The sequence below is a fragment of the Xyrauchen texanus genome, chromosome 44 (genome assembly GCF_025860055.1).
Source record: "Xyrauchen texanus isolate HMW12.3.18 chromosome 44, RBS_HiC_50CHRs, whole genome shotgun sequence".
Classification (NCBI taxonomy): domain Eukaryota; kingdom Metazoa; phylum Chordata; class Actinopteri; order Cypriniformes; family Catostomidae; genus Xyrauchen; species Xyrauchen texanus.
The window spans coordinates 7,130,840-7,156,832 of NC_068319.1; the positions used below are offsets into that span (position 1 = coordinate 7,130,840).

The 25,993-nt window shown below is 36.1% G+C and overlaps 3 protein-coding genes across 3 annotated transcripts; all 3 read left to right on the plus strand.

Annotated features, from left to right (window-relative positions):
- Positions 1-793: 793 nt before the first annotated feature.
- On the plus strand, positions 794-2,958 carry LOC127637026 (trace amine-associated receptor 13c-like). Its single transcript, XM_052117869.1, has 2 exons — positions 794-1,835; positions 2,945-2,958. The coding sequence occupies exons 1-2, from the start codon at positions 794-796 to the stop codon at positions 2,956-2,958; spliced, it is 1,056 nt and encodes a 351-aa protein (XP_051973829.1).
- Positions 2,959-13,892: 10,934 nt separating this feature from the next.
- LOC127637010 (trace amine-associated receptor 13c-like) lies at positions 13,893-14,957 on the plus strand. Its single transcript, XM_052117848.1, has one exon. It carries the CDS (start codon positions 13,941-13,943, stop codon positions 14,955-14,957), a length of 1,017 nt encoding a protein of 338 aa, XP_051973808.1. The 5' UTR covers positions 13,893-13,940.
- Positions 14,958-16,450: 1,493 nt separating this feature from the next.
- On the plus strand, positions 16,451-22,746 carry LOC127636997 (trace amine-associated receptor 13c-like). The gene is made up of 2 exons (XM_052117827.1): positions 16,451-16,490; positions 21,722-22,746. The coding sequence occupies exons 1-2, from the start codon at positions 16,451-16,453 to the stop codon at positions 22,744-22,746; spliced, it is 1,065 nt and encodes a 354-aa protein (XP_051973787.1).
- Positions 22,747-25,993: the final 3,247 nt, after the last annotated feature.

Genomic DNA, 25,993 nt, shown 5'->3' on the forward strand with positions numbered 1-25,993 from the left:
GCATCGAGGAATAGATTCTGATTGGATAAAGGTTTTATTGTTTGCTATTTGTTTGTAGTTCAATTAGGAGTGGAAAGCGATTGAAAATACATAGGAAAAAAGGTTGATAAGAATGTAAGGATGAAAAAATATGTATTTATTAGGCATGTTACACCAGCAGAGAAGGCTTTGCTGACCCTGAGAAATTACCACTTCTGAACAGTTCTCATAAAGTAAAATGTAATTAGCCTAAGACATTGATGCTCTTACTCAATAATAGCATTGTAAGTCTAAAGGAATATGTTGTGTCAATCCTGTTTTTAAGGAGTGCCTCTTTAAATTTAAAATTCTGTTTAGAGTACTCAAGCTTATGCAGTTCCGAACCCATATGCTATAATTTATTTTTAATTTTTTATATGGAACATAAAAGGAGACATTTTAAAGAATGTGCATGCTCCTCTTTTTACGATCAGGAACACAAGACAATATTTGCATTGTCAAAAGCCTTCTGCTGTGGCTGTTTTCATCTCCAGATCTTCCATATTTATTCTAAATTTGTCATTGCTTAACCCCATTCAAGCTCAAATGGACAACTTGACTGTAACAATGCAGCAACAACATCAGTATTGTGGTATAGATACATCCTCCAGTGTTTGAAGAGGCCTAGATACAGTTACTAAATCTACATGAAACCAACAATAATAATAATAAACAGGCCTTATTCAAAATACAATTTTTTAAAAAAGAAAAGTCATTATGCATCATTAGAGTGGGCGGTAGAGGGGTTGGCCACACTGATGAAGACACTGTATAAATGAAAGGACTAGAAAGAGAGCAGAACAAACTCCTAACTGGAGGAGAGTTACTCATGGGCTATGAGACTGAAGATCACGAGACTCAATACTGCTTTCCAGCCATTAACTCATCGTGTATCAAGGAGAGGCGCTCTATATATGAATACAATGTCATGTACTTGTTTTTTTCATTGCTGTCAGCATGTACTGTGTTTCTAAACCTGTTGGTGATCATCTCCATCTCTCACTTCCAGATGCTCCACACTCCAACCAACCTGCTCATTCTCTCTCTGGCTGTGGCCGACCTGCTTGTTGGACTAATTATCATGCCCATAGAGGCCATTAAGTTGATTGAGACATGTTGGTATTATGGAGACACTGTTTGTGGACTATTTATGATAATCACTGGGTTGCTCCTCTCTGCATCTCTTAGTAATTTAGTTTTAATTGCTGTTGATCGTTATGTGGCTGTGTGTCTCCCTTTACTGTACCCACAGAAAATAACCACAACTAAAACTATAGTGAGCATCTGTATTTGCTGGTCTTGCTGTTCAGCTTACAACAGTGCCTTTGTAATTAGTAACGGATATTATACCTTACATAGAAAAGACGTTTGTTATGGCAAGTGTACTGCTATGATTACATCTGCTTGGATATTCACTGATTTGACAATTTCCTTCTTGTTTCCTTGTACTGTGATCATCACTGTATATTTGAGGATATTCTATGTCGCTCATCGGCAAGTGAAAGTTATAAACTCTCTGTTTAAAAGTGGAAAATGTGTAATGGAAGGTTCTGTGAGGAGGAAATCCGAGAACAAGGCTGCTCTAACATTAGGAATCATTGTGGCAATATATCTGCTTTGCTGGATTCCATATTATATATTATCTCTAACAGAAAGTACAGTAATCTCTACCACTACAATATCAATTCTATCATGGGCCTTGTATATTAACTCTGGCTTGAATCCTCTTATTTATGCATTTTTTTATCACTGGTTTAAAATGTCAATTAAATACATCTTAACTCTTAAAATATTTCAAACAGCATCATCCCTTATGGATATTTCAAGAGATTACCATTCATGATTTTTTTAGGGGATTGATGTTTAATTTGGAGCACAACCTCTGAGATCATTCACTGAAAATGCATGAATGCTGATATTATTGCAAACATCATAAATTGATTCAATTCCCTATTGCACTCCTTTCATGTATATTAATGAACAGAGAGGAATGTATGGAGATGAGATCCTTCAAGCAGCTCAGAGAGAAACAGAAAAAGATTGACTCCTAAATAAAAACTGGCTGAGCCATATTAAATGTAAAAAGGCTTCTCTGTTTCCATACGACTGGCTTTCGTGTCATGGGATATATTCTCATGCACAACAGCAAGTGATATTTAAGAATTCACAAATGTAAGCTGGAAAAATGTGTAATGGAAGAGACATGGAGGAGATCTGAGAGCAAGCCTGCTCTAACACAAGGAAGAGTGACAGTTTTAATGCTTTGTAGTATTTCATACTATTTCTCTTCTGTAACACTTTCATTCTAGTGCATTTTCTCACATGGATCTTGTATTTAACCTCTTAACCAGCACCCCTATTTTTGAGAATTTTCTGAAAATGACATACCCAAATACAAATGTCTGTAGCTCCTAAACCATATGGTCCACATTCATAACTCTGATATTTTGTTAAACTAGACACTTGAAACTTTGTTACCCAAGAGTCATATTAATTCAAAAGTAGCATAGGAACAGAGTAAAACAAGGTCAAATTTACATGAAAGTGACTCACGATTTCTATGAATGAACTTCATTTAGGGAAAAATGTATCAGACTTTTATGTTAAAGGCCTGAAAATACCATAAAGATAAAACTGAATGTCTGACCATGTTCTGATTCAAATTTGAAGATGATACTCCCAAAAATGTAGTTTCTGTAAGCTTTTATTCAGGGAAAGTCTAGGCGTCCTTTCCAAAAGGCCAGTTGGAGACTCCAAATGGACATCTGGTAACCAAATGACATAAGGAGTAAACACTACATACTACATACATGTATTTTACTGAGCATCATATTACAATAACATATGCCTAATTGTCAAAAATTTTATGATTATAATGCTCAGCATTATAAATGCCTTGTAATAATTTATTACATAATTTTTCCACATATCTTTACCTGACATCTTGTAATCCTTTCCTTCCATTATTGTTATATTCAATGAATGCAGCATTCATTCATTTATTCATATACACCTAGAACTGTAATCTCATATCTTGCTAGTCTTCTCCACTGTAATTTTATAATCAAAACCATCTTCACCTGACTTCTTGTAATCCTTTCATTCCATTTTTGTTATATTATATGCATCATAAATATAATGTGTGTGTGTGTGTGTGTGTGTGTGATATAAATATTATGTCTTTATGTATAATATACAGCTATCACCTAGCTACTCGTGTAGCCTCGTGTCTTTGCTAGTCATTTTATAATCAAAAACATGATATGAACAGAAAAACTGCCAATACTTCATAAACATAAAAACTCAAGACGATGTGTTTCAACTTACCGATCTAATACGGGATCGAGTCCATGGAGAAACATCTCCTCTTCAGCCGAATCGACACTCGACACCGTGCTCTCTCTGTCTAAGATGTCTGTTTCTGCGTCTTTCTGCTGTTCTTCGTCGCTACTCCTCGTTACCTCCTCCAAAACACTCTCAACACCACAAAAACTCCTCTTCAGTCAACGATCCATGATGTAGATTATAGATATATATAGTAGTTAGATATAATGTTAGAATAAATCCGCGCGTTGAAACGAGCTCCGTGTAGCAAAACAATGGTAAAAACTGTGCGCTGTGCGTAAAATGACGAAGAGCGCACGCAGTGGGCGACTTGTATTAGACCTATGTATTAGACAGATCTTCTGAGGTAAACTAAGCAAACTGTCAATCACTGCAATCATGTTTTAGTTGGTTAATACTCCCATCCATCAAAATTTTGCTGACCAGACATTGGGTGGCTTTTATCCAGTCAAAAACCGAGGTGCGAGAGTGACAGGTCCCGCAGCCTGTTGTTGCGCTCCCTTCATATTTTGGTCATTACAGAGCCTGTGATTGAAGGAGAGAAACAGGGAATGGCTCATTTTATCGGAAACAGTCCAAACTACGGGGAAGAGATGGTTTTTGAACATTGGAATACAAATTAGAATCGATATTTCATTGAAAGTGAACATGATGGATTACTCTAACTGGAAGCTCATGAAAACTGAGGAGGATATTTCGTTTTTTTCCCTATTTTTTGTTGTTTTGGATTAAAAGTGGGACGCATTTTGAAGAGTAGACCCTTACATTGAAATGTATGCTGGTGTTTCTTGGATTCGATCCGAACTGATCTGAACCATAGGAGATGAAAGATAAGTATTGCTGTTCATTTTGTTCATATTTACAGGGTCGGTCTGTCAGCATTTAATTTAACCCTTTCCTCTCTGGTGTATTGATTGCAAAAACAAGTTCAGAACGTGATTCTTGAGTGTTTTAGCTTTCAAATGATGCATAGTTTATGAGAGTTGATTGAATATTTGTTATAAAACAAAGGTAATAAAATTATAAACATGCCCCCACGGCCCGCCCACGCCCCCCTGCTGGTTATGAGGTTCCCATATATATATGCTCTCTTTAACCGCTTTAAAGTATCAGTTCACTCTTATAATATTGGGGCCAGCATCCTCTCTAGTGGATATTTTTACAGATGATTAATGATTTTTGTTTTATGTTGATTTTAATATTAGTAGTTTATTAGTATGAATTATTATTTAGTCTAAGTTCGTAGACTGGGTGTAAACATATTAAGTACTGATTTTGTTTAATTGTCATAAGATCATTAACTGGAAAATATGTTTTCACATTTAAATAAAAGTAAATAAATACATATAAGCTGACATAACATAAACCAGCCAATCTATTCCTGTGCTTAGCATATGATTATATCATGGTAAAAAAATTCAAACATGTTGACAGTTTGTTTTGTTGATATTTCATGTTCTTTTTGTATGCATAGTGTCAGCTATATTATTCATACATGAGTCTGGACCATAATAGTCATGACCGTGTTGTTATCAACCATGTCATCACAGTAAACAAATGAGGTACAAAACTTTTTTTTTTTTTGGTGGTCCAAGCAGAAAAAGAAAAAGAAAATGATAGCATATGGGTTCAGAACTACATACGCTTGAATACTCTAGACAGAATTTTAATTTTAAAGAGGCAATCCTTTAAAAAAGGATTGACACAACATATTCTTTTAGACTTGCAATGCTATTACTGAGTAAGAGCATCACTTTATTAGGCTAATTACATTTTTCTTTATGAGAACTATTCAGCAGTACTATCTATACATTTACATTTATGCATTTGTCAGATGCTTTTATCCAATGTGACTTACAGTGCACTTATTACAGGGACAATCTCCCTGGAGCAACCTGGAGTTAAGTGCCTTGTTCAAGGACACAATGGTGGTGGTTTGGATCAAACCAGTGACCATCTGATTAACAGTTATGTGCTTTAGCCCACTGCACCACCACCACTATCTGTACCATTATGGATTGTAACAATCCGATTTATAATTGCCTTGAGCTGTCACCAGAGTATATAATGTTTTTCTTTACAAACTGACAAATGAATGAACATTTATTTTGTTCCCATAAAAATACTGAATGAAAGTAATGACACTGTAAATGTATCATCGTTTAGTGGGATAGTTTTAGCTGCACTATGCATGAGTCCTGACAGTCTTAGTGCTTTGCTGTGGAGCGTAAATAACTCTTTTGCTCAGTCTTATTCTGACAGTGGCCGACATGCCTTTTGGACTTTTGTAATTTCCATGAATGTGGAGTTGCACCAAGATGAAATAAGTAAGGGGGCATTTGGAATTTGGGACATATTTTGTGACAATAAGTTAAATCTGAAGATAGATGGATAGATGGATGGATGGATGGATGGAAAGAAAGAAAGAAATATGTACAGGTTGTAGATCTGCTCCCAATCTCCAGACCAGTCTACTATCAGCATGTGTAAATTAAATAAAAAAAATGGCTTCCAAAACTTCCTAAAATTGAACAAGGATAAAACTGAGATCATTTTTATTGGAACACCATCACTTACGAAATTGTTTTTTTATGACTTTAGTTGTTATGATGTTGCTTTCATTAAACCATCCAGTACTGTAAAATGTGTTATCATCTTTGATCCCTCCCTCAATTTTGAAGCTCATATTAACTCCGTCTCTAAAACTGCCTTCTTTCACCTTCGCCTCATTGCTCGCCTTTGTCCCTTTATCAGTCTCAAAGATGCTGAAACACTAGTTCATGCATTTGAATCCACAGGTCTTGACTATTGCAATGCCCTCTTCATTGGTTTACCAACTCTATTGCTAGGTTGCAATATATTCAAAATGCTGCTGCTAAAATTCAAACACATACCAAGCGCTCAGCTGATATTACTCTATTCCTGTTTGAACTTCACTGGTTACCAGTTTTGTTTCGCATCAAATATAAAATAATCCTGCTTACATTTAAATCACTTCATGGTCTGGCACTTTGCTATCTTAGTGAATTGCTTCTCCCCTACAACCCCATCAGCTCGCTCAGGTCTTCTGGGTCTGGACTCCTTTCTGTCTCTAGATCTCCCCTCTCTATGAGTGGCAGGTCATTCAGTGTTGTAGCACCAAATATATGGAATTCACTCCCTCTGATTCATCGCAGCATCTCTTCTATTTCTGAGTTTAAATCTCAACTTAAAACTTTTTTGTTTTCTCAGTGTTATTTGTCTTAATGTGTTATGTATTCAATCTCATTGACTGTACTATCTGAACTGTGTTTTTGTGACTGTTTATTGTTTATGTATTATTGTGTTACTATTGTAAAGTGTCCTTAAGCTCTGGAAAGGCGCTATATAAATTAAGCATATGATAGATAGATAGATAGATAGATAGATAGATAGATAGATAGACAGACAGACAGACAGACAGACAGACAGACAGACAGACAGATAGATAGATTGATTGATTGATTGATTGATTGATTGATTGATTGATTGATTGATTGAAGCCTGAAATTACACTGTGCTCTTTCCATGCTCGAACATCAACAGGGCTGAAAGCTCTGGTGAAGATAGCGCAGAGTGGCTCACATGTGCGAATATATCAGACTTCCCTTGATATCGTTGTGCATCCAACACATTTGAATTCTGCATGCATATTTTAAAGATAAATTCAGCCAATTCAAATAGCTAAACAGCCCCAATATTAAATATAGAGGGAAAGAGAAAACAGCTGCCCTACACCGACATCAATTACAAGACTTTTCAGATCTTCACATAAACACCCATACTTACATTACAACACAGTAAACTGTAACCAAATTTTTCATTACAAATGTGGAAGTTGTCTGTGCCGGCCCTGCCTATTAAGCGACATAAGCAGCTGCATAGGGCCCCCATGTAAATAAAGTGTCTAGGGGGAGTGTGATATAACTGGAAGTAAATGTGATCTCGTCGTGATCTGGGGGCACACTGAACTTTGGGCAGTGCAGAGAAGGAGGTTGGATGGGCGCACACAGGCCGGCGGAAAGAGAGGGTCATGGCAGTTACCCATTTCCTGGACCTGAATAGAATGCTCTAAAGCTGTGCTGTGCATATAAAGACAGCAGTGATGAGGTACCATTAGGTGACACATGAGGTATGTTTCTTCCCACTGCCAGCGATGTAAGTTCAGTCACCATACTGATTTATTATACACCTAAGTGCAAATAGCATATATCACTATTTACAGCAAGTTTAAATATAATCTACTGTAGCCTACCATACCTTAATTTAGTAATTTAATTATCACGAATAGCACATATTCTCCTTTCGTGGGTATGTAAGTGTTTTGAATTGAACCAGGAACCTGGGAGTGGTGGTAGATGACCAGCTTAATTTCATTGCACACATCTCATCAACCACCCTATCTTGCAGATTCATGCTTTACAACATCAGGAAAATCAGACCTTTCCTGTCTGAATATGCTACACAGCTCCTGGTCCTGGTAATTTCAAGACTGGACTACTGCAATGCTCTGTTGACTGGCCTTCCAGCCTGCACAATTAAGCCACTTTTGATGGTCCAGAATGCAGCTGTGTGTCTGGTCTTCAATCATGTGCCCCATGTCACCCCATTCTTGATTTCACTCCACTGGCTACCTGGAGTGGCCCGCATCAAATTCAAGGCTTTGACTTTGGCTTTCAGGTCTATGAACAAGTGACACCTGGTGGTCCCATCAGAAAGAGGCTCAAATTAAATTTCACAATCGTTCACTTTCTGTGCTCCTCTGTGGTGAAATGAACTTCCAACCTCCACACGATCTGCTAATACCATCTCAACATTCAAGAAACAACTGAAAACACATATGTTCTGTGAGCACTTAACCAACCCACACTAATTGCACTTACCACTGCACGTCTACTTAATGTAAAGAAAATCTGAAAAAAATCCTTGTCTGTCTCTTTCTTCTGTGCTAACATCTTTACAAATCCAGCCATGGTGAGAACTTGGAAGTCCTATACTGCTGATGTTGTTAAAATTTGTATGGCAAATTGCTTGCTATGTGTCTCATTTGTAAGTCGCTTTGGATAAACGTGTATATATATACTAAACAAGAGGATAAGTACATCAGAATCTGTAGTTTGAGAAATAGACGCCTCACATGTTCTCAGCTGACAGCTTCATTGAATTCTACCCGCTCAACAGCAGTTTCATGTACAACAGTAAGGCGAAGACTCACGGGTGCAGGCCTTATGGGAAGAATTGCAAAGAAAAAGCTACTTTTCAAACAAAAAACAAAAGAAAAGTGTGTGCTATTTAAAAGAGTGATATGGATCTTAACCCAATTGAGCTTTTGTGGGATCAGCTAGACAGTAAGGTGCATGAGAAGTGTTTGACAAGACAGACACATCTATGACAAGTGCTACAGGAAGCGGGGGGTGAAATGTCACCTGAGTATCTGGGCAAACTGACAGCTAGAATACCAAGGATCTGCAAAGCTTTCATAGCTGCACATGGAGTATATTTTGATGAGAACTCTTTGAAGTAGTTTAAGAAGCTCTGAATTTTTTTCCAAATTTGAATAGTATTTTTTCATGCTATTAATGTCCTGACTATACATTGTGATCAGTTGAATGCCAGTTTGGTGAATAAAAGTACCAATTTCTATCCATAAGAGCAAAATCTGTATATTACTCCAACCTTTTGGCAGCCAGTGCATATATATAAGAAGTTGGCTTTTTGCTCTGAAGTAGTTTTGTAATACAGTCAAACAGACACTCAGTATTAAAGTACAGGGCTTAAAGTCGCTCAAAGTAATTTTTTGCTTGTGTTTCATAGTCCAAAACGACAATATTACTGTGCTTTATACTGTCACCTCTCAGCGAGAAAATAATTATGTCAGTCTAACTAAATCTCCTTAAATGCACTGTTGCACCCCTGGTTTAAAGTAGGATGTTTAAATTGTATATATATATATTGACATTTTGGAGCCAAAATACTCTAGTCAACATTTTTACAGATTATTCATGATTTTTGAAAAAACTCTGCTGTTTATATTCTCTTTCTGGCTGTAGCTGACTTGCTTGTTGGAATTATTGTCCTACCCATGGAATCATGATCATTGTGTTTGTTAGTGTTATCAGTATGGTCATTGCCACTTTTATGACACTTCCATTTGGCTTCTGGATTAGTTTAAAGGAAGGACAGATTATTATATTTCTCGTTCATCACAAGACATCAAAACAAAACAGAATGCCAAAGACCCCTAAGAAGAGAGACTATTGCATCAGTTTATTGTGTGTGTTTTCCTGTGTTTATTTTACACCTTTAATGAACAGTTCACACCTTTAATGGAGGCTTCAGTGTGGGATCAGATCATAACAAATCATAACAATTATAATTGGGCCCTGGAGTTCTCACATGTTTTCTAAGTTCAGTTAGAGTAAACAAACTTACAAATGTCACTTTGTATGTATAAGTCTACCCACATGACTTTTCCTTGAGAGAGGACAAAGTTCACTGTATTTTCCTCAGAGTATCAAATGACACATGCTGTATATTTCTTCAAATCATATTCATTTCTTCCATTAAGGTGGTCTGGATGGCTGACCTAACATTATGTGTACAGGCCTCACCCATGTACAGTAGCTGTATTGTGTATAGCTCTACGGCAGGGGTTTTCAGCTAAATCATTTGCTAATACCTTCTTTTCCCTCAACTGTGCAGTTTGCTAGTGGAAAATGAGGGATGCTGGTGGTATGGTAAATATAAATTGTCTTTACAAAACAAACTAAATTCAGCTGAATTGTACTGCAATTCTCGACAGTTTTCAGTTCTCAAAGAAAAATGGCATAGCCTAAGACACTGATGCTCTTACTCTGCAGTAGCATTGTAAGTCTTAAGGAATATGTTGTGTCCAACCTTTTTTAAAGGAATACCTCTTTAAAATTTAAATACTGTCTTGATGCATTCAAGCTCATGTAGTTCCAAACCCATACACTATCTTTTTTTTTTTTCTGTGGAACACTAAAGGAGAAATTTTAAAGAATGTGCATCCTCCTCTTTTTAGGATCAGGAACACAAGACAACATGTGCATTACCTTGCCAAAGGCCTTCAGCTGTGTCTGTTCTCATCTCTAGTTCTTCCAAATAAACTCTAAATATGTCTTTGCTTAACCCCCATTAAAGCTCTAATAGACAACTTGACTGTAACAATACAGCAACAACATCAGTATTTTGGTATAGATAAATCCTCCAGTGTTTGGAGAGGTCTAGATACAGTTTCTAAATCTACTTGAAACAAATAAGTAATAATAATAAACTGAAAACAGGCCTAATCTATTCTGTGTTAAAGTATCACATCAAGGTTGGAGCACTTACTGTAAATGTAAACAGGCTTCTCTTTTTCCATCTGATTGGCTTGCATGTCATGGGATATTTTCTCATGCACAACAGCAAGTAATAGCTTTGTAACACTTAGCACGTATTTTCACTACAGATGCATAAGTGAAAAAGGACAACTCACGCAAGTAACAAAGGTTGTATTGTATTTAAACAATTGTACCTTTTGTATTTGTGTATTGATTGATCAATAAACAATTGTTTCCATTGAACACTGTGCAATTGAATTGTCTGGTACTCAATTTGAAAAAGCTTTTTTTTTTAATGGCACCGCGAAAGACCGCCTCGGTGTGGAGCTCTCCAATCTCCTGCAAACCCCCCACCCTTCACCCCCTCCTGCTACTCAACCTGCACTCAAATTGCTCACTGGTGCAATTATAATAACCTGGAACTGAACAAGCTCAAAACGGTGGAGATGATTGTGGACTTTAGGAGGAACACCCCGACACTGACCCCCCTCACCATTCTAAACAGCACAGTGGCAGCAGAAGAGTCATTCAGGTTCCTGGGCACTACCATCTCAAAGGACCTGAAGTGGGAGACACACATTGATTGTGAAAAAGGCCCATCAGAGGTTGTACTTCCTTCACCAGCTGAGGAAGTTTAACCTGCCACAGGTGTTGTTGATACAGTTCTACTCAGCAGTCATTGAGTCTGTCCTCTGCATTTCAATAACTGTCTGGTTTGGTTCAGCAACAAAATCAGACATCAGAAGACTTCAGAGGACAGTTCGGACTGGTGAGCAGATTATTGATTGCCCACCTTTTTGAACTGTGGCCTTCTGGTCGACGCTTCAGAGCTCTGAACACCAGAACCGTCAGAAACAGGAACAGTTTTTTCCATCAGGCGATCCATCTCATAAACAGTTAAAACTGCCCCATTGAGCAACAATCATGTGCAATACACAGTTTAAGTTTATTTATATTATCTAACATATCCTCTTCTGCCATTACATACAAAGGGAAAAAAAATAAAAATTTCACTGTACGTAACATACTGTACTTTATATAACAGATTTGTTTTAGATTTGCACTACGTATGCGTGTGTATGTATGAAGGTGTGTGTCTGTGTGTATGTACGTATATGCATAATTATATATATATATTTTATTATCTATGTCTTGCTGCTGTTTTTGTATTGTTTTTATCTTGTTGTACACTGGAAGCTTCTGTCACCAAGACAAATTCCTTGTATGTGTAAGCATACTTGGCAATAAAGCTGATTCTGATTCTGAGACAACAGACAACAGCATGAATTTAAATAACTATGGGTGCCTCCTAATAACTATTAGGCAAATACCCCATATCATACACACTTTTACAGTGTCAGGAAACACAAAATTAATTGTTAACAGTTCAATATCTGCAATTCCAATGTCAACAGTTCAAGTATCAGGTTTTCAAAGTTCATTAATTTAATTATCATTTCAAATTTATAACAGTTTAAACTCTCAACTATTGTAGATGAGGAAAAATGTATCTCGGAAGGAAAAAATATAGTAATCTTTGCACAACAAATGTTGTGACAAAATTCCTCAATAATCGTAAAAACTATTTGTCTGAATCAGATGAAAAATTGGAAAAACAATTGTGAATAATCAAATCAGAAACTTCATACCACACTCCAAGGAATAGTCTAAAACATAAGATTTCAGTCTTTGACCAAGGTTCAACATAAATAGTTGCATAGTTGAAAAAGTTACACTTCTACACAGAGGTGGATAGTTACATGCTACAATTACTCAATTACATTTACTTGAGTAACATGTTGGGGGAATAATACTTTTAGAGTAGGTTTAAAAGTGGGAAATTCTTACTCTCACTCAAGTACATTTCTAATGAAAATTTTTTTCCTTTTCCTTTTTTACAATGGGCGGCATTCCTGTTGTTACATTACTGGGTTTAATTTTAATTCATGCATAATTTATTGAGTGATTATTGAATGGGACTTTGTTGAGAGCGGAAGTACACACAGCTGCTGGTTGCCGTCATAGACTGTCACTCAAGTCATCAGTTCAGCTTCAAACTCTTCAAAGTGAAACACTTTCTTCGCTCCACACAGTGAAAAAAAGAATAATTTAGTCATGCAATGCCTTCATTTAACACCAAGACAAGTGGATATATTAAGATTAAAATCACACGAAGTATGATACCATTCGAAAGTCATACCAGTTTGGAACAACATGATGGTGAATGATGACAGAATTTCCATTATTAATAATAATAATAATAATTCTGTAATACATGTTAAATGTGTATTATGTAATTGAATATAGGGGAGTAAACATCTATTATGTCATTTGTGAAAGTAACGGGTTACTCACTACTTGAGTACTCTTTTAATTGGATAATTTCTTACTCTTACTCAAGTAATTATTTATGCTAGTACTTTTAATCCTACTTGAGTATTTTTTTTAAGTAATTGTACTTTTACTTGAGTACAGTTTTTGGCTACTCTACCCACCTCTGCTTCTATAACATTAACAGTGGCTCAGCTTCAGAGTTGATTAGCCATAATTAATGCAATTCAACATCAGTAACTTATATACACATCATCACAGTTAATAATTATATGTCACTTAAATGCAGAATCCTTCTACACTCAATATCATCACCCACCTTTTTTTCCTGAATTTCTTTCAGTCTTATACACTAAGTGCATATCATCATGTATTACTACATATTATACATCAAATTTGCTTAACTCATCAAATCCAGGTTAAAAAAGAAAGAAAATGTATTGTGTTTGTCTTCTCAAAAACTTTTATCCTGCTTGGTCAAAAGTTGATCTCATCACAATTTTATAATTTTTGGATGTCAAAATGGTGCCTCCCTTACAACAACTAATGTGGTAAGGCAGGACTTTCGGTTTTGTTCTAATATCATTGGATGATTCATCCAAAGTCAATCAATTTACTAAGAAAATAAATTAATAATTCCTCTTTTAACAATTTATCATCTGTACATTTTTATCCATGTTTTATAACCTAAATCAATTCCTTAATCTTTATTTTTTTCTCAGGGACGGGAATAAACTGGCCTAATTTACATCAAGGTTGGATCTATGAATAAAAAATAAGTCATTATACAGAATCCTAGTGGGCGGTTCTGATTAAGACACTGTATAAATCAAAGGACAAGAAGGAGAGCAGAACAAACTCCTAAAAGGAGGAGACTTACTTATGGCCTATGAGACTGAGGATCATGAGACTCAATACTGCTTTCCTACCAATAACTCATCATGTATCAAGGGGAAACGCTCCATAAATGAATACAATGTCATGTACATGTTTTTTTCATTGCTGTCAGCATGGACTGTGTTTCTGAATCTGTTGGTGATCATCTCCATCTCTCACTTCAAGAAGCTCCACACTCCAACCAACCTGCTCATTCTCTCTCTGGCTGTGGCCGACCTGCTTAGTGGACTTATTGTCATTCCCATAGAGGCCTTCAGGCTGATTGAGACCTGTTGGTACTTTGGAGACTATTTATGTGGATTGTTTGTAACAATCACTGGGCTGCTTTTCTCAATATCTCTTAGTAACTTGGTTTTAATTGCTGTTGATCGCTATGTGGGTGTGTGTCTCCCTTTACTATATCCACAAAAAATAACCATGACCACAACTTCAATGAGCATCTGTTTCTGCTGGTTTTGCTCTTTAGTTTACAACATTACCCTTGTGATCAGCAACAACTTTTTTGACTCCTCACAGAGAACAGATGTGTGTTTCGGATTATGCTTGGTTATGAATAGTTCTGCTTGGAGATACACTGATTTGACCTTTTCCTTCCTGTTTCCTTGTTCCCTGATCATAATTTTATATTTGAGAATATTCTATGTCGCACATCGGCAAGTGAAAGTTATCAACTCTCTGTTGAAATTTGGAAAACGTGGAATGGAAGGTTCTGTGAGGAGGAAATCTGAAAGCAAGGCTGCTCTGACATTAGGAATCATTGTGACAATTCATCTTCTCTGCTGGTTGCCAATGTATATTTTTTCTTTTACTGGAAACACAGAATTGACCTCGGTAGTAGTAAGTTTTCTAATATGGGTCTGCTATATTAATTCAGGTCTGAATCCTCTTATCTACGCTTTATTTTACTCCTGGTTTAGAAAGTCAATCATACACATTCTAACTCTTAGAATATTTCAGTCAGCATCCTCTCTGAAGGACATTTTTATAAACTATCAATCATGATTTCTGTATCAGCACAATTTATTTCTGTCAGTTTTCAGAATGATACAGCACACTAACTGACCATACCCCTAGATATAATGCATCACTCCAGAATGTATTTATGCATACGTAAATTTGTATGTTGTTTCAAGCAAATGTAATTGTGGTTAACATTGTGACTTAGATTTAAGGTTGGTTTTTAACAGTTTCTTTCTTTCTTTCTACTATTAATGAGGTTTATGAACTAAGAAAAACAATTATTTGTAAAACATTTTAGCTGTCCTGTCCCGTCTTCTGACATTAGGAATCGTTGTGACTGTTTGTTGATCTATTTTGCTGGATTTTCAATTAAATGTTATCTGTAACAGGCAATACAGTAATTGCTTCAGGTTTGTATTAACTGACATGCATCTGTGCATTTTTTTACCACTGATTTAGAAAGTCACTTAAACACATGTTATATCTTCAAATATTTCAGTCAGCATCCTCTCTGATGGACGTTTTTACTGATTCTTAATGATTGTGGGGGGGTTCTTTTAGGTCTTTAAAAAAAAATTACCTCTGGGATCAGTCTCTGAAAATGCAAGTAATAAGATGCAATTGGATGGCATTCAATATGGTCAAGTGCTAAGTATTAATGCATTTTTGGATCACTAAAACCACAATCGGGCAAGATTCTGACCACATTCAAAGGTGTAAATGCAAATGATTTTTCATTATCTGGATACAACTAAGCAAGCAATTGATTGAGTAATGTGGTTGCATTGCAGTCATCTGTTTTTAATGCTCTGTGTTGCAGATTCTTGTCTTATTCTTTTTTTATTCAAGACACTAAGCTCTTGCAACCCGACTTAATAATCTCTCGTTTCTCTCCTGGTCTGTTTTCTAATCACAATCAAACAATTTGACTGCACTGTGTAAATGTAATCCAGCCAATGAACATCCAGATACTATTTGGAAATGAAACTCATGTTAATGCCAGGTGTAAGGGAGCCTTGGTTTTTCTACTATAGCCTGTGATAAATATTATTTAGATTTCTGACAATATAGTTTACATTATAGTTTTGTACCTTGTACAGATGAGTGAAGCACAAATGCAGACCTTCACAATTCACATTATTTGTATGTCTTAGCTAGCTCTGCTAGCTTTGGCTGGATTTGTACGAATATTACAAAAATAAATGTTTCATTTGATTTTTTGTAATTCAGCAGTTGCATTGCCAATAATTCTTACTCTTGAATGATAGATTAGATACTTTCAAATTCATTACTTTATTTTTCAAGAATTATATTGTCATTTTACATTTAGTCATTTAGCAGATGATTTTATCCAAATCAACTAATAGCAATTAATTAGGTGAAACTATGCAATTAAAGGTCTATTTAAGGTAACAATTAATAAGAGAAGAAACTAAATAACAATTTGACAAAAATGTTATAAAAAAAAAGCATATTATTATGTATTCAGGGTGGGCAGTAGATGGGTTGGCCAGTCTGATCCAGATACTGTATGAATGAAAGGTCAAGAAGGAGAGCAGAACAAACTCCTGACAGGTGGAGACTTACTCATGGCCTATGAGACTGAGGATCATGATATGAAATTGCAATATCTATAACGTTTTAGGGTGATAATTGTGTAGTTTGATTAAATATGATTGTAAATTGTGTATAAAGATTAAATAATTAAATAATAATTTTATTTAGAACCCCTGTGAGCAAGCAGAACGTGACTGTGGCAAGGAACACAACACTACATAAGATGCTGGTTAATGGAGAAAAATAACCTTGGGAGGAACCAGACTCATTGTAGGGGGACGTTCCCCTCTGTCTAAACAACATGAATATAATGCCAATATTAGTTATTTGTGTGCAGTGCAGGTCATGGTTTAAAATGTGTAAATTAAGTAAGCATTAAGATCCAGTGTTTGAAAAACCCTTTTTTTTGTATGAATTAATGACTAATGTCTTTTAAGTCCATCCTTGATTAACTGCAGAAATTCACATAGATGCATTGTGCTTTGTTAGTTGGCTGATGAAGGCTTTTGTTGGCAATTAAATGACAGTATATGCATTCAATTTCAAGAGTGTATTCATCAATAGACAAAGGTGATGTAGGCAGAGATCAATGAGGTGCATCGCAGTTCAAACAGCAGGTAATTTTGGAGAGGTTCGGTGGGGTCAGGTAGTGGCATATGAAGTATCCGATGTCTTATAGTTGGAGTTGGCATCAGTTCATCCTCTGAAGTCAAAAGACAGAAGTGATGTCTGGCTAGCACTGACTGTAGTTTGTCATCATCAGTCACCAGCAGCGTCTCTACTTTCTTCGAAGGCTGAGGAAAGCACATCTCCCACCCCCCATCCTCACTATATTCTATAGAGGGACTATTGAGAGCATCCTGAGCAGCTGCATCACTGCCTGGTTTGGGACTTGCACCATTTCGGACCGCAAAGCCCTGCAGAGAATAGTGAGGACAGCTGAGAAGATCATTAGGGTCTCTCTTCCCTCCATCAAAGACATTTACAAAAAACACTGCATCCGCAAAGCAACCAGCATTGTGGACGACCCCACACACCCCTCACACAAACTCTTCACTCTCCTGGCAAGAGGTACAGAAGCATTCAGGCCCTCACGGCCAGACTGTGTAACAGCTCCTTCCCCCAAGCCATCAGACTCCTCAATACTCAGGGACTGGACTGACACACATGCACACACACACACACACACACACACACACACACACACACACACACACACACACACACACACACACCTGTACACCATCCATCTTTTGCCCATGTCCAGAGTTGCACTGTAATTCATTGGCACTTTATACCTGGCTGCTACCTCAATAACTGCTATGTCCACAGAACACTATTTCATAGTGACACTTAGAAAGTGTCATCTTTTTGCACTACTCGATTTCAAATGTGTACTGGTCGGTGCTGCACTGTCTCTCACTGTGCCTATTGTCCTGTTCCTTTTAGTAATTTATTGTACTGTCTCGTACTTCTTGTACACATTTGCACATGCACTTTATGAAAACATTTGAAATTTGAAATTGATGATTTGGACCAAATAATAAAGAAAAGCAGCCAATAAGTGCCCAACATAGATGGGAACTCTTTCAATAATGTTTAAAAAGCATCCCAGGGCGATAACTCAAGAAGCTGGTTGAGAAAATGTCAAGAGTACATGCAGAGGTGGGTAGTAACGCGTTACATTTACTCCGTTACATTTACTTGAGTAACTTTTTACTTGGTAAATGGTAGTAACCATTTTAAATCTGTGCAGCAATATATCAGTGTGCTTTGTCCCGCATGTCATAAGCAGCATTTACTCCGTGCCCTCACGGGGGTACTAAAAACTATCACAGCTACTTCAGGCTGATTAACTATATAAATCCATGCAAACATCCAAATTGAGCGTAAATCACTGCCATCTGCGTGATCGACAACTGGAGCGCGAACAGACAGCATTTCTGCACGTGCACAGCAAGGTGCATAGGTTGCGCGCCCTTGAGATGTGCGGGCGCGAGGCAATCGTGGTGACGAGAGTTGCTGTGTCCGCTATCATTCACTCATTCACTATTTCCTATAGAGTGGACTATATCTCAGCAGTAAGTGAACGAAACGAGTGAATTCGGACGAGAGTATCGGAGCTCTGGGGCTGGTGCAGAAACGTCACATGTGACATTTTTAAGTACTTGGGCCTTATTTGTTATTCTTATTAAACAATATATGAATACAATAAATCTTCATTCTGTTTGTCATTTTTTATATATACTGTGTGTTAATATAAAGAGTAAACACATTTGATCAAATAAAGAGTACATTTTAAAATGTATCTGTATGTTTTCTATCTATATGTTATGTTATTTTAATCAAGTAATGATTTGTCAAAAAGTAATGTTTAAAAAAGTTATTTAATGCATTCAGCATTAAATAAAATATTGTAGGAGTGAAGGAAGCAGTAAACTCCTAGCTCCTACGTCTTCACCGTGGTGGATTGTGGGAAATTAATCATCATCGAGTGTACTTGAAATGTACACTTGAAATTAGAGTGCATTGTGGTTTAAGAATGAGTGAACAAAAGTAGGGAACGAGTGGCTCACTCAGAATTCAGACACTCCTACAAAATAGCGAAAACTCGAAAAAGTGCACTATATAGTGGATTGAGGGCGGCAATGAGTGTTCCATGACCGGAGTTGGTGCCCTATGTAGGCTGTGTTCTTTGCATTTAGAGAGCGGCGGTATTGCTGTACAGAACTAACGATCTAAATACTTACAACACTGAAAATTGTAACTACACTGAAATAAGAATCCACACAGGACTTTAAAAGTTATGAAATAGCAAAAAAGGCATTATATTTCAGCATTATATATAATGTCCTTGTGGGATATTTTCACGTTTTCACTGTAATAACTACTAGAAATGTTTCCAAAACTTTCTTATTGACAAATTCATCCAGATCTGACAAGAGCCATTAAAGGGTTAGTTCACCCAAAAATTACAATTCTCATTATTTACTCACCCACATGCAACCCCAGATGTGTATGACTTTCTTCTGCTGAACTTAAATGAAGATTTTTAGAAGAATTTATCAGCTCTGTAGGTCCATATAATGCAAGTAAATGGGTGGCAACATTTTAAAGCTAAACAAACAAACAAACATAAATCAGCATAAAAATGATCCATAAGACTCTAGTGGTTAAATCAGTATCCTCAGAATTGATATGATATGTGTGAATGAGAAAAAGATCACTTTCACATTCTTCTTGTGGTTTTGGTGATTCACATTCTTCTCAGCATATCGCCCCTGCTATCTAGCAAAAAATGACAAATATTGATTTGTTTCTCACCCACACCTATCATATCACTTCTGAAGAAATTGATTAAACCACTGGAGTCTTATGGATTACTTTTATTCTGTCTTTATGTTCTTTTTGGAGCACATAATGGCCTACAGAGCTCAAATATTCTTTTAAAAATCTAAAAATTTCTGTTCTGCACAAGAAAGGAAGTCATACACATCTGAGATGGCATGAGGGTGAGTAAATGATGAGAGAATTTTCATTTTTGGGTAAACTATATCTTTAAGTAACTATAAGTGATAGCTCAGCCATAATTTAATATTCTGTCATCATTTCCCTATCCTCATGTTGTTCCAAACCAGTGCGACACTTTGTATTATATGGAACACAAAATATGTTATAGACAGAATGTTAGGGGCCGACAGTCTCACTCACATTCACTTTAAAAATATGGAGAAAAAAAGTCATACGTGTTTGGAACAGCATGATGGTGAATGATGACAGAATATCCATTAATAATAATACTAATACTGTAATACATTTTAAATGTGTATTATGTAATGGAATATAGGGGAGTAAACATCTATTATGTCATTTGTGAAAGTAACGAGTTACTCACTACATGAATACTCTTTTAATTAGATACTTTCTTACTCAAGTAATTATTTATATTAGTACTTTTACTTCTACTTGAGTAATTATGTTTTTGAAGTAATTGTACTTTTACTTGAGTACAGTTGAGTTCCCACCTCTGAGTACATGTCTGCAGATTATAGTCAAAGTATGACTACTTTGAAGATGCTAAAATATAACACAATTTAGATTTTGTTTTGGATTTTGTTTAGTCACAACATAATTACCATAGTTATGTTATTCCATAGTTTTGCTGACTTTACTATTCTAAAATGTGAATAATACAAAAAAAAATTATTATAATAAAGAATGAGTAAGTGTTTCAAAACTTTAGACTGGTTTCAAAAAACAAGCCCAAAGTCACTAATAACAAGCAGATTTGACAACTATGCAGTCAGATGCAGAATTACTGAGCACAAGCTGCAGTAGCCAAACATGCCCTTGGATGCTGCGGTAATCAAACACGCGATTGACCGTGATTGTAATTCGCAAGAGGACCGCTGAGGTCAGTTAGACAAAATAAACTCTTACATTTCGTCAGCATCAACTGTAATATACTTACATTTGTATTTTTTACATTGCGATACCAAATGCTGGGGTGAAATAAAAATAAATAATAATAAAAAATAAATAAACAAAACAATTTTTAAGGAAAACAGGTTTATTCAAGTTTGTGTTAAATTATCACATCAAGGTTGGAGCTATTAAAAAGAAAATAACTGAGTCATTATGCAGCATCAGAGTGGATAGTAGATGGGTTGGCCAATCTGATCAAGACACTGCAAGATGCAAGAGAGCAGAACAAACTTCTCAAAAGAGGAGACTTACTCATGGCATAGAATCAAATCCACCATTGTTGAAATTAGTCAGAAACAGTTACAGTTGTAACCTAAACTTTTTTTGGCCAGTGCAATCTAACCAAAAATAGTCAGAGCAGCTTTTTTTTTAATTTAGCATGTTTGAGTTTGATCCCAGAAAATACAAATGTAATGTCACACGATCAGGGGCTGGTGAAAAGTATTTCCGTGACTCAAATGTTAGAGGAACAATTTTTATGTCCATCTATCTGATGGTATATCTGACTATCTATACAGTATGTGACAGTCTATCTAACTAGCTAGCTTGCTACAGCTGGCTGTTTATCTTACTGTAATATCTGAACAAATTTAAAAATGACTAGTTTTTAACTTTGTCAAGCCAACATCAAAAATTGTCTTGTCAAACATTACCTATCCAGCTATGTCATTGTGTTGCATCAGAATAGGCCATAGATGGGTTGGGCAGTCAGAAGACATGTATAAATAAAAAGACACAAGGAGAGAAGAACAATCTCTTAACAGGAGGAGACTTCCTCATGGCCTATGAGACAGAGGATCATGAGACTCAATACTGCTTTCCTGCCATTAACTCATCATGTATCAAGGGAAAACGCTCCACGCATGAATACAATTTCATGTACATGTTCTTTTCCTTGTTGTCAGCATTTACAGTGTTTCTGAATCTGCTGGTGATCATCTCCATCTCTCACTTCAAGAAGCTCCACACTCCAACCAACCTGCTCATTCTCTCTCTGGCTGTGGCTGACCTGCTTGTTGGACTTATTGTGATACCTGTGGAGGGAATCAAACTCATTGAGACATGTTGGTTTTTTGGAGACACTTACTGTGGACTGTTTATAACAATGAGTGGGTTGCTTCTCTCAGCATCTCTCAGTAATTTAATTTTAATTGCTGTTGATCGATATATGGCTGTTTGTCACCCTTTACTGTATCCACAGAAAATAACCACAATCAAAACATTAATGAGCATCTGTCTCTGCTGGTTTTGCTGTTCAATTTACAATTTTACCATTGTATTTAGTAACAGTTATTTTGATACCTTACACAGAACAGTGTGTTATGGCAAGTGTATTGTCATGATCAGTTCTGCTTGGAGTTTCACTGATTTGACCTTATCCTTTCTATTTCCTTGTATTGTGATCTTCACTTTATATTTGAGGATATTCTGTGTTGCACAAAGGCAAGTGAAAGCTATAAACTCTCTTTTAAAGGGTGGGAAAAATGTCATAGAGAATTCAGCAAGGAGGAAATCTGAGAGCAAGGCTGCTCTAACATTAGGATGCATTGTTACAGTGTATCTGTGTTGCTGGATTCCATACTATATCTTGTCCGTAACAGAACAAACAATAATCTCTTCCACTACAATATCAATTCTATCATGGGCCTTGTATATGAACTCCAGTCTGAATCCTCTTATCTATGCTTTATTTTACCATTGGTTTAAAATATCAATTAAACACATATTAACTCTTACAATATTTCAGCCAGCATCTTCTCTGCTGGATATTTTTACAGATCATTCATAATACTTGCATGATGTTGAAACATATTTCAGTTTAACATTTTTCAATCGGATAAACAACAAACTCTGATCCTTATCATATTGTGATGGTTATATAGTATTAATTTGTTGACTATATATATATATATATATATATATATATATATATATATATATATAATTATTACTAAATACTAGCTATTATTTCCTTTTTACAATCAAGATGTGCATTTTTGCTAATACCTAATGACAAGTTGGAAAAACAGGGCTAGAAAAACTATGAAAAACAAACACTTCAAACTAAAATAAAGTTTCTGGATTTTTGCTGGTGTGACAAAAATTTTGCCTATAATACCATGTTGTAAAAGTTAGAAGCTCTAAATCATTGTTTACACATATGTTAATGAAGAACACAAAAGACACAGATTTTGCAGAATGAGCCAGGAATTAAAAACGAATGGGCAACTTCACTTAACAGTTGGGGCCCTTTTACACATGTTTTTTTTTATTCTGATAACCTGCATCTTATTCACTAACTATCCAGTTTAACCAGGCATAATGAGCACTAAAATGCTGCTGTGCTGTGAGTATTTAAATTAATTGTCAGTCTTTTCAGCACAGATGCATTGCATATAAAGTAGGATCATTGTATATTAGATTGCACTTAATCCACCAAGCTGCAGTTTTCCTGGTGCAATAAACACAGTGTTTATGAGTAAATGGAATTTTACTTAAAAAAAGATGTTTGTGCACATTTTCTAGTGATCATGGCAGGAATTATTCATCAAGTTGTAATCAAATGTTGGAGAAGAGCGTATTTAACTGACCATATATTTAGACATGTGGTGTACTTAAGAGCACGCTCTGCATTTCAATTGCCGAAAATTTTGTGAGAGTTTATGCCACATTCACAAACTATAACTATTTTGTCTAATAGAAGTCCTAAATCTAAACTTACCCTTACCCCTAAACCAAAACGTAAACTTACCTCTAAATCTAACCCTAACCCTAACATAAGTAACAAAAGAATGAGACTCTTGTGAGACTTTGGCTGCCAAACAGTTACCTTCTAGACACATACGTACCATCACACATATGTGACGGTTACTAACTGGGCCCCAGACAGTAGTGTCACATGTGTTTCTACAACATCCAGCAAGCTTACAAGCTTCCATATTCAAATCGGCATTTACGCCGACACAGGATGCACTGGTCAAATGTCTGTAATTTATATTCACTCAAACAGTTATATCATACAGTCTTTTAAACCACAGAATAAGTTTATTTTATGTACATACATCCAACTCGTCACCAAAGTACCACGATAAAAATGTACAGCTTCTATATGCACAGCCATCAAATCTAAATGCTATCTTCCCATGCACGCAGTCACGTCTACTTATTAGGTGCAGATGCGGATTTCATTCACACAATAGCAACTCAAACAGTCTTTTCATATAATATGTTTGTTTTCTGAAATAGACAGCCAAACTATCACAAAAACACCACAATAACAGTTTAAAAAATGTATACTCACAGTGAAAGCATGTTGGTTGAGCGTGATTATCCAATGTACGCAGACAAGTCTGTTTACATTAGCGCTTGTCACACATAAACACAAACACACGTGTCATTTGTAACATATTCCGTTAGATTACTCAAGGTCACTAACGCATTCTAAATACTTTGGATTACTTCTTCAGCAGTGGTAGATTTTTTTCACTTGATTTGACTATAAAAATACACATGTTAAAATTAAATGATCTGAAAATCCTAAATATCTTATGCAGTGTTGTTTCTAAAACAAGATAAATCAAATTGATCTTATTTACAGGATTTTTAGATATTTTTACAGGAAAACAATAGAAAAATTATTATCAAGAATATGATTTTTGCCCTAATATCAAAGGTCTTACTTGAAAAAAGAAATTATGATCCAACGTGAAATTTCTTGATAAAAAAATATGATCGTGCCTGGTAACGTGCATGCAAAATGGCTTGAAATAGCATTTTATCTTAGCAAAAAGCTGACAATTTACAGAAGGTTTATTTCTATTTCTTCTGCTTGTATGAATGTAACACATCATAAGAAAGTGTTTCACCGCTGTTCAAATGCACTTTGGATCTCATCATTTATATGTATAAATGTTTTCCGTCTGAAAGGACTAAATATTAAATGAAGCAAATGACAATAAAATGCAAAATAATATCTTCAGTAATCAAAATACGTTTTGAATGTAACTGTATTCTAAATACTAATTATTTAAATTGTAACTAGTGACATACAGTTACTTATATTTTGTATTTTAAATACGTAATCCTGTTACATGTATTTCGTTACTCCCCATCCCTGAGAGAGACAGACACAAACCACTGACGAGAGCGCATGCCGCCGAGATGACAAAAAGAGCAATGCACTCATGCCAGTAACAGACAAGAAATGAGAACACATGACAATTACAAAAAGGGAAGCCATGCATTCTCACACAAGACACAGATTAGACAAGACACTAAACATGAATGTCAGAGCTCAGCCACAATGATGATAAAAACACAAGACCCCTGAGAAAAATCACATGCAGGATCGTGATTATATCATAATCAATGGGTTTTGCACAAATTTTTCACTCAAACTATATGCTGATAATATCATTTGTAATGAAAAAGAAATGATTAAACTAGAAAATACAAAATGGAAACATTTTCACAAGTGGACTCAAAGTTTGGAAAATCACATACATGCTCATGTTTTTATTTTTTTAATTGTTTGTCTACTTTTCATCCCTTCGCATCAGGGCTGGATCTAGCATACCGGGCATTTTCCCAGTGGGAAACACACTTTGTGACTGATCAGGTGTGGACTTGCCAGCAGGAAAACCGAGCGGGCTGCGGTATGCAGAAAAGGTCAGGGAACACCCCTGCATCAGACGCCTGGATGCTCTCCGATGCAACGACGATGTCCTCATCCAATTCCTGGGGCGGGGCGGGGCGGGGGGGGGCCCAGGAATTTTGAACTCCCCAAATCGGGGGCCATAGATGGGTTGGGCAGTCAGAAGACATGTTTAAATAAAAAGACACATTAACTTCCTGCCATTAACTCATCATGTATTAAGGAAAGGTGCTCTAGATATGAATATAATATCATGTATGTGTTTGTATCATTGCTGTCAGCATGTACTGTGTTTCTGAACCTGTTGGTGATCATCTCCATCTCTCACTTCAAGAAGCTCCACACTCCAACCAACCTGCTCATTCTCTCTCTGGCTGTGAAC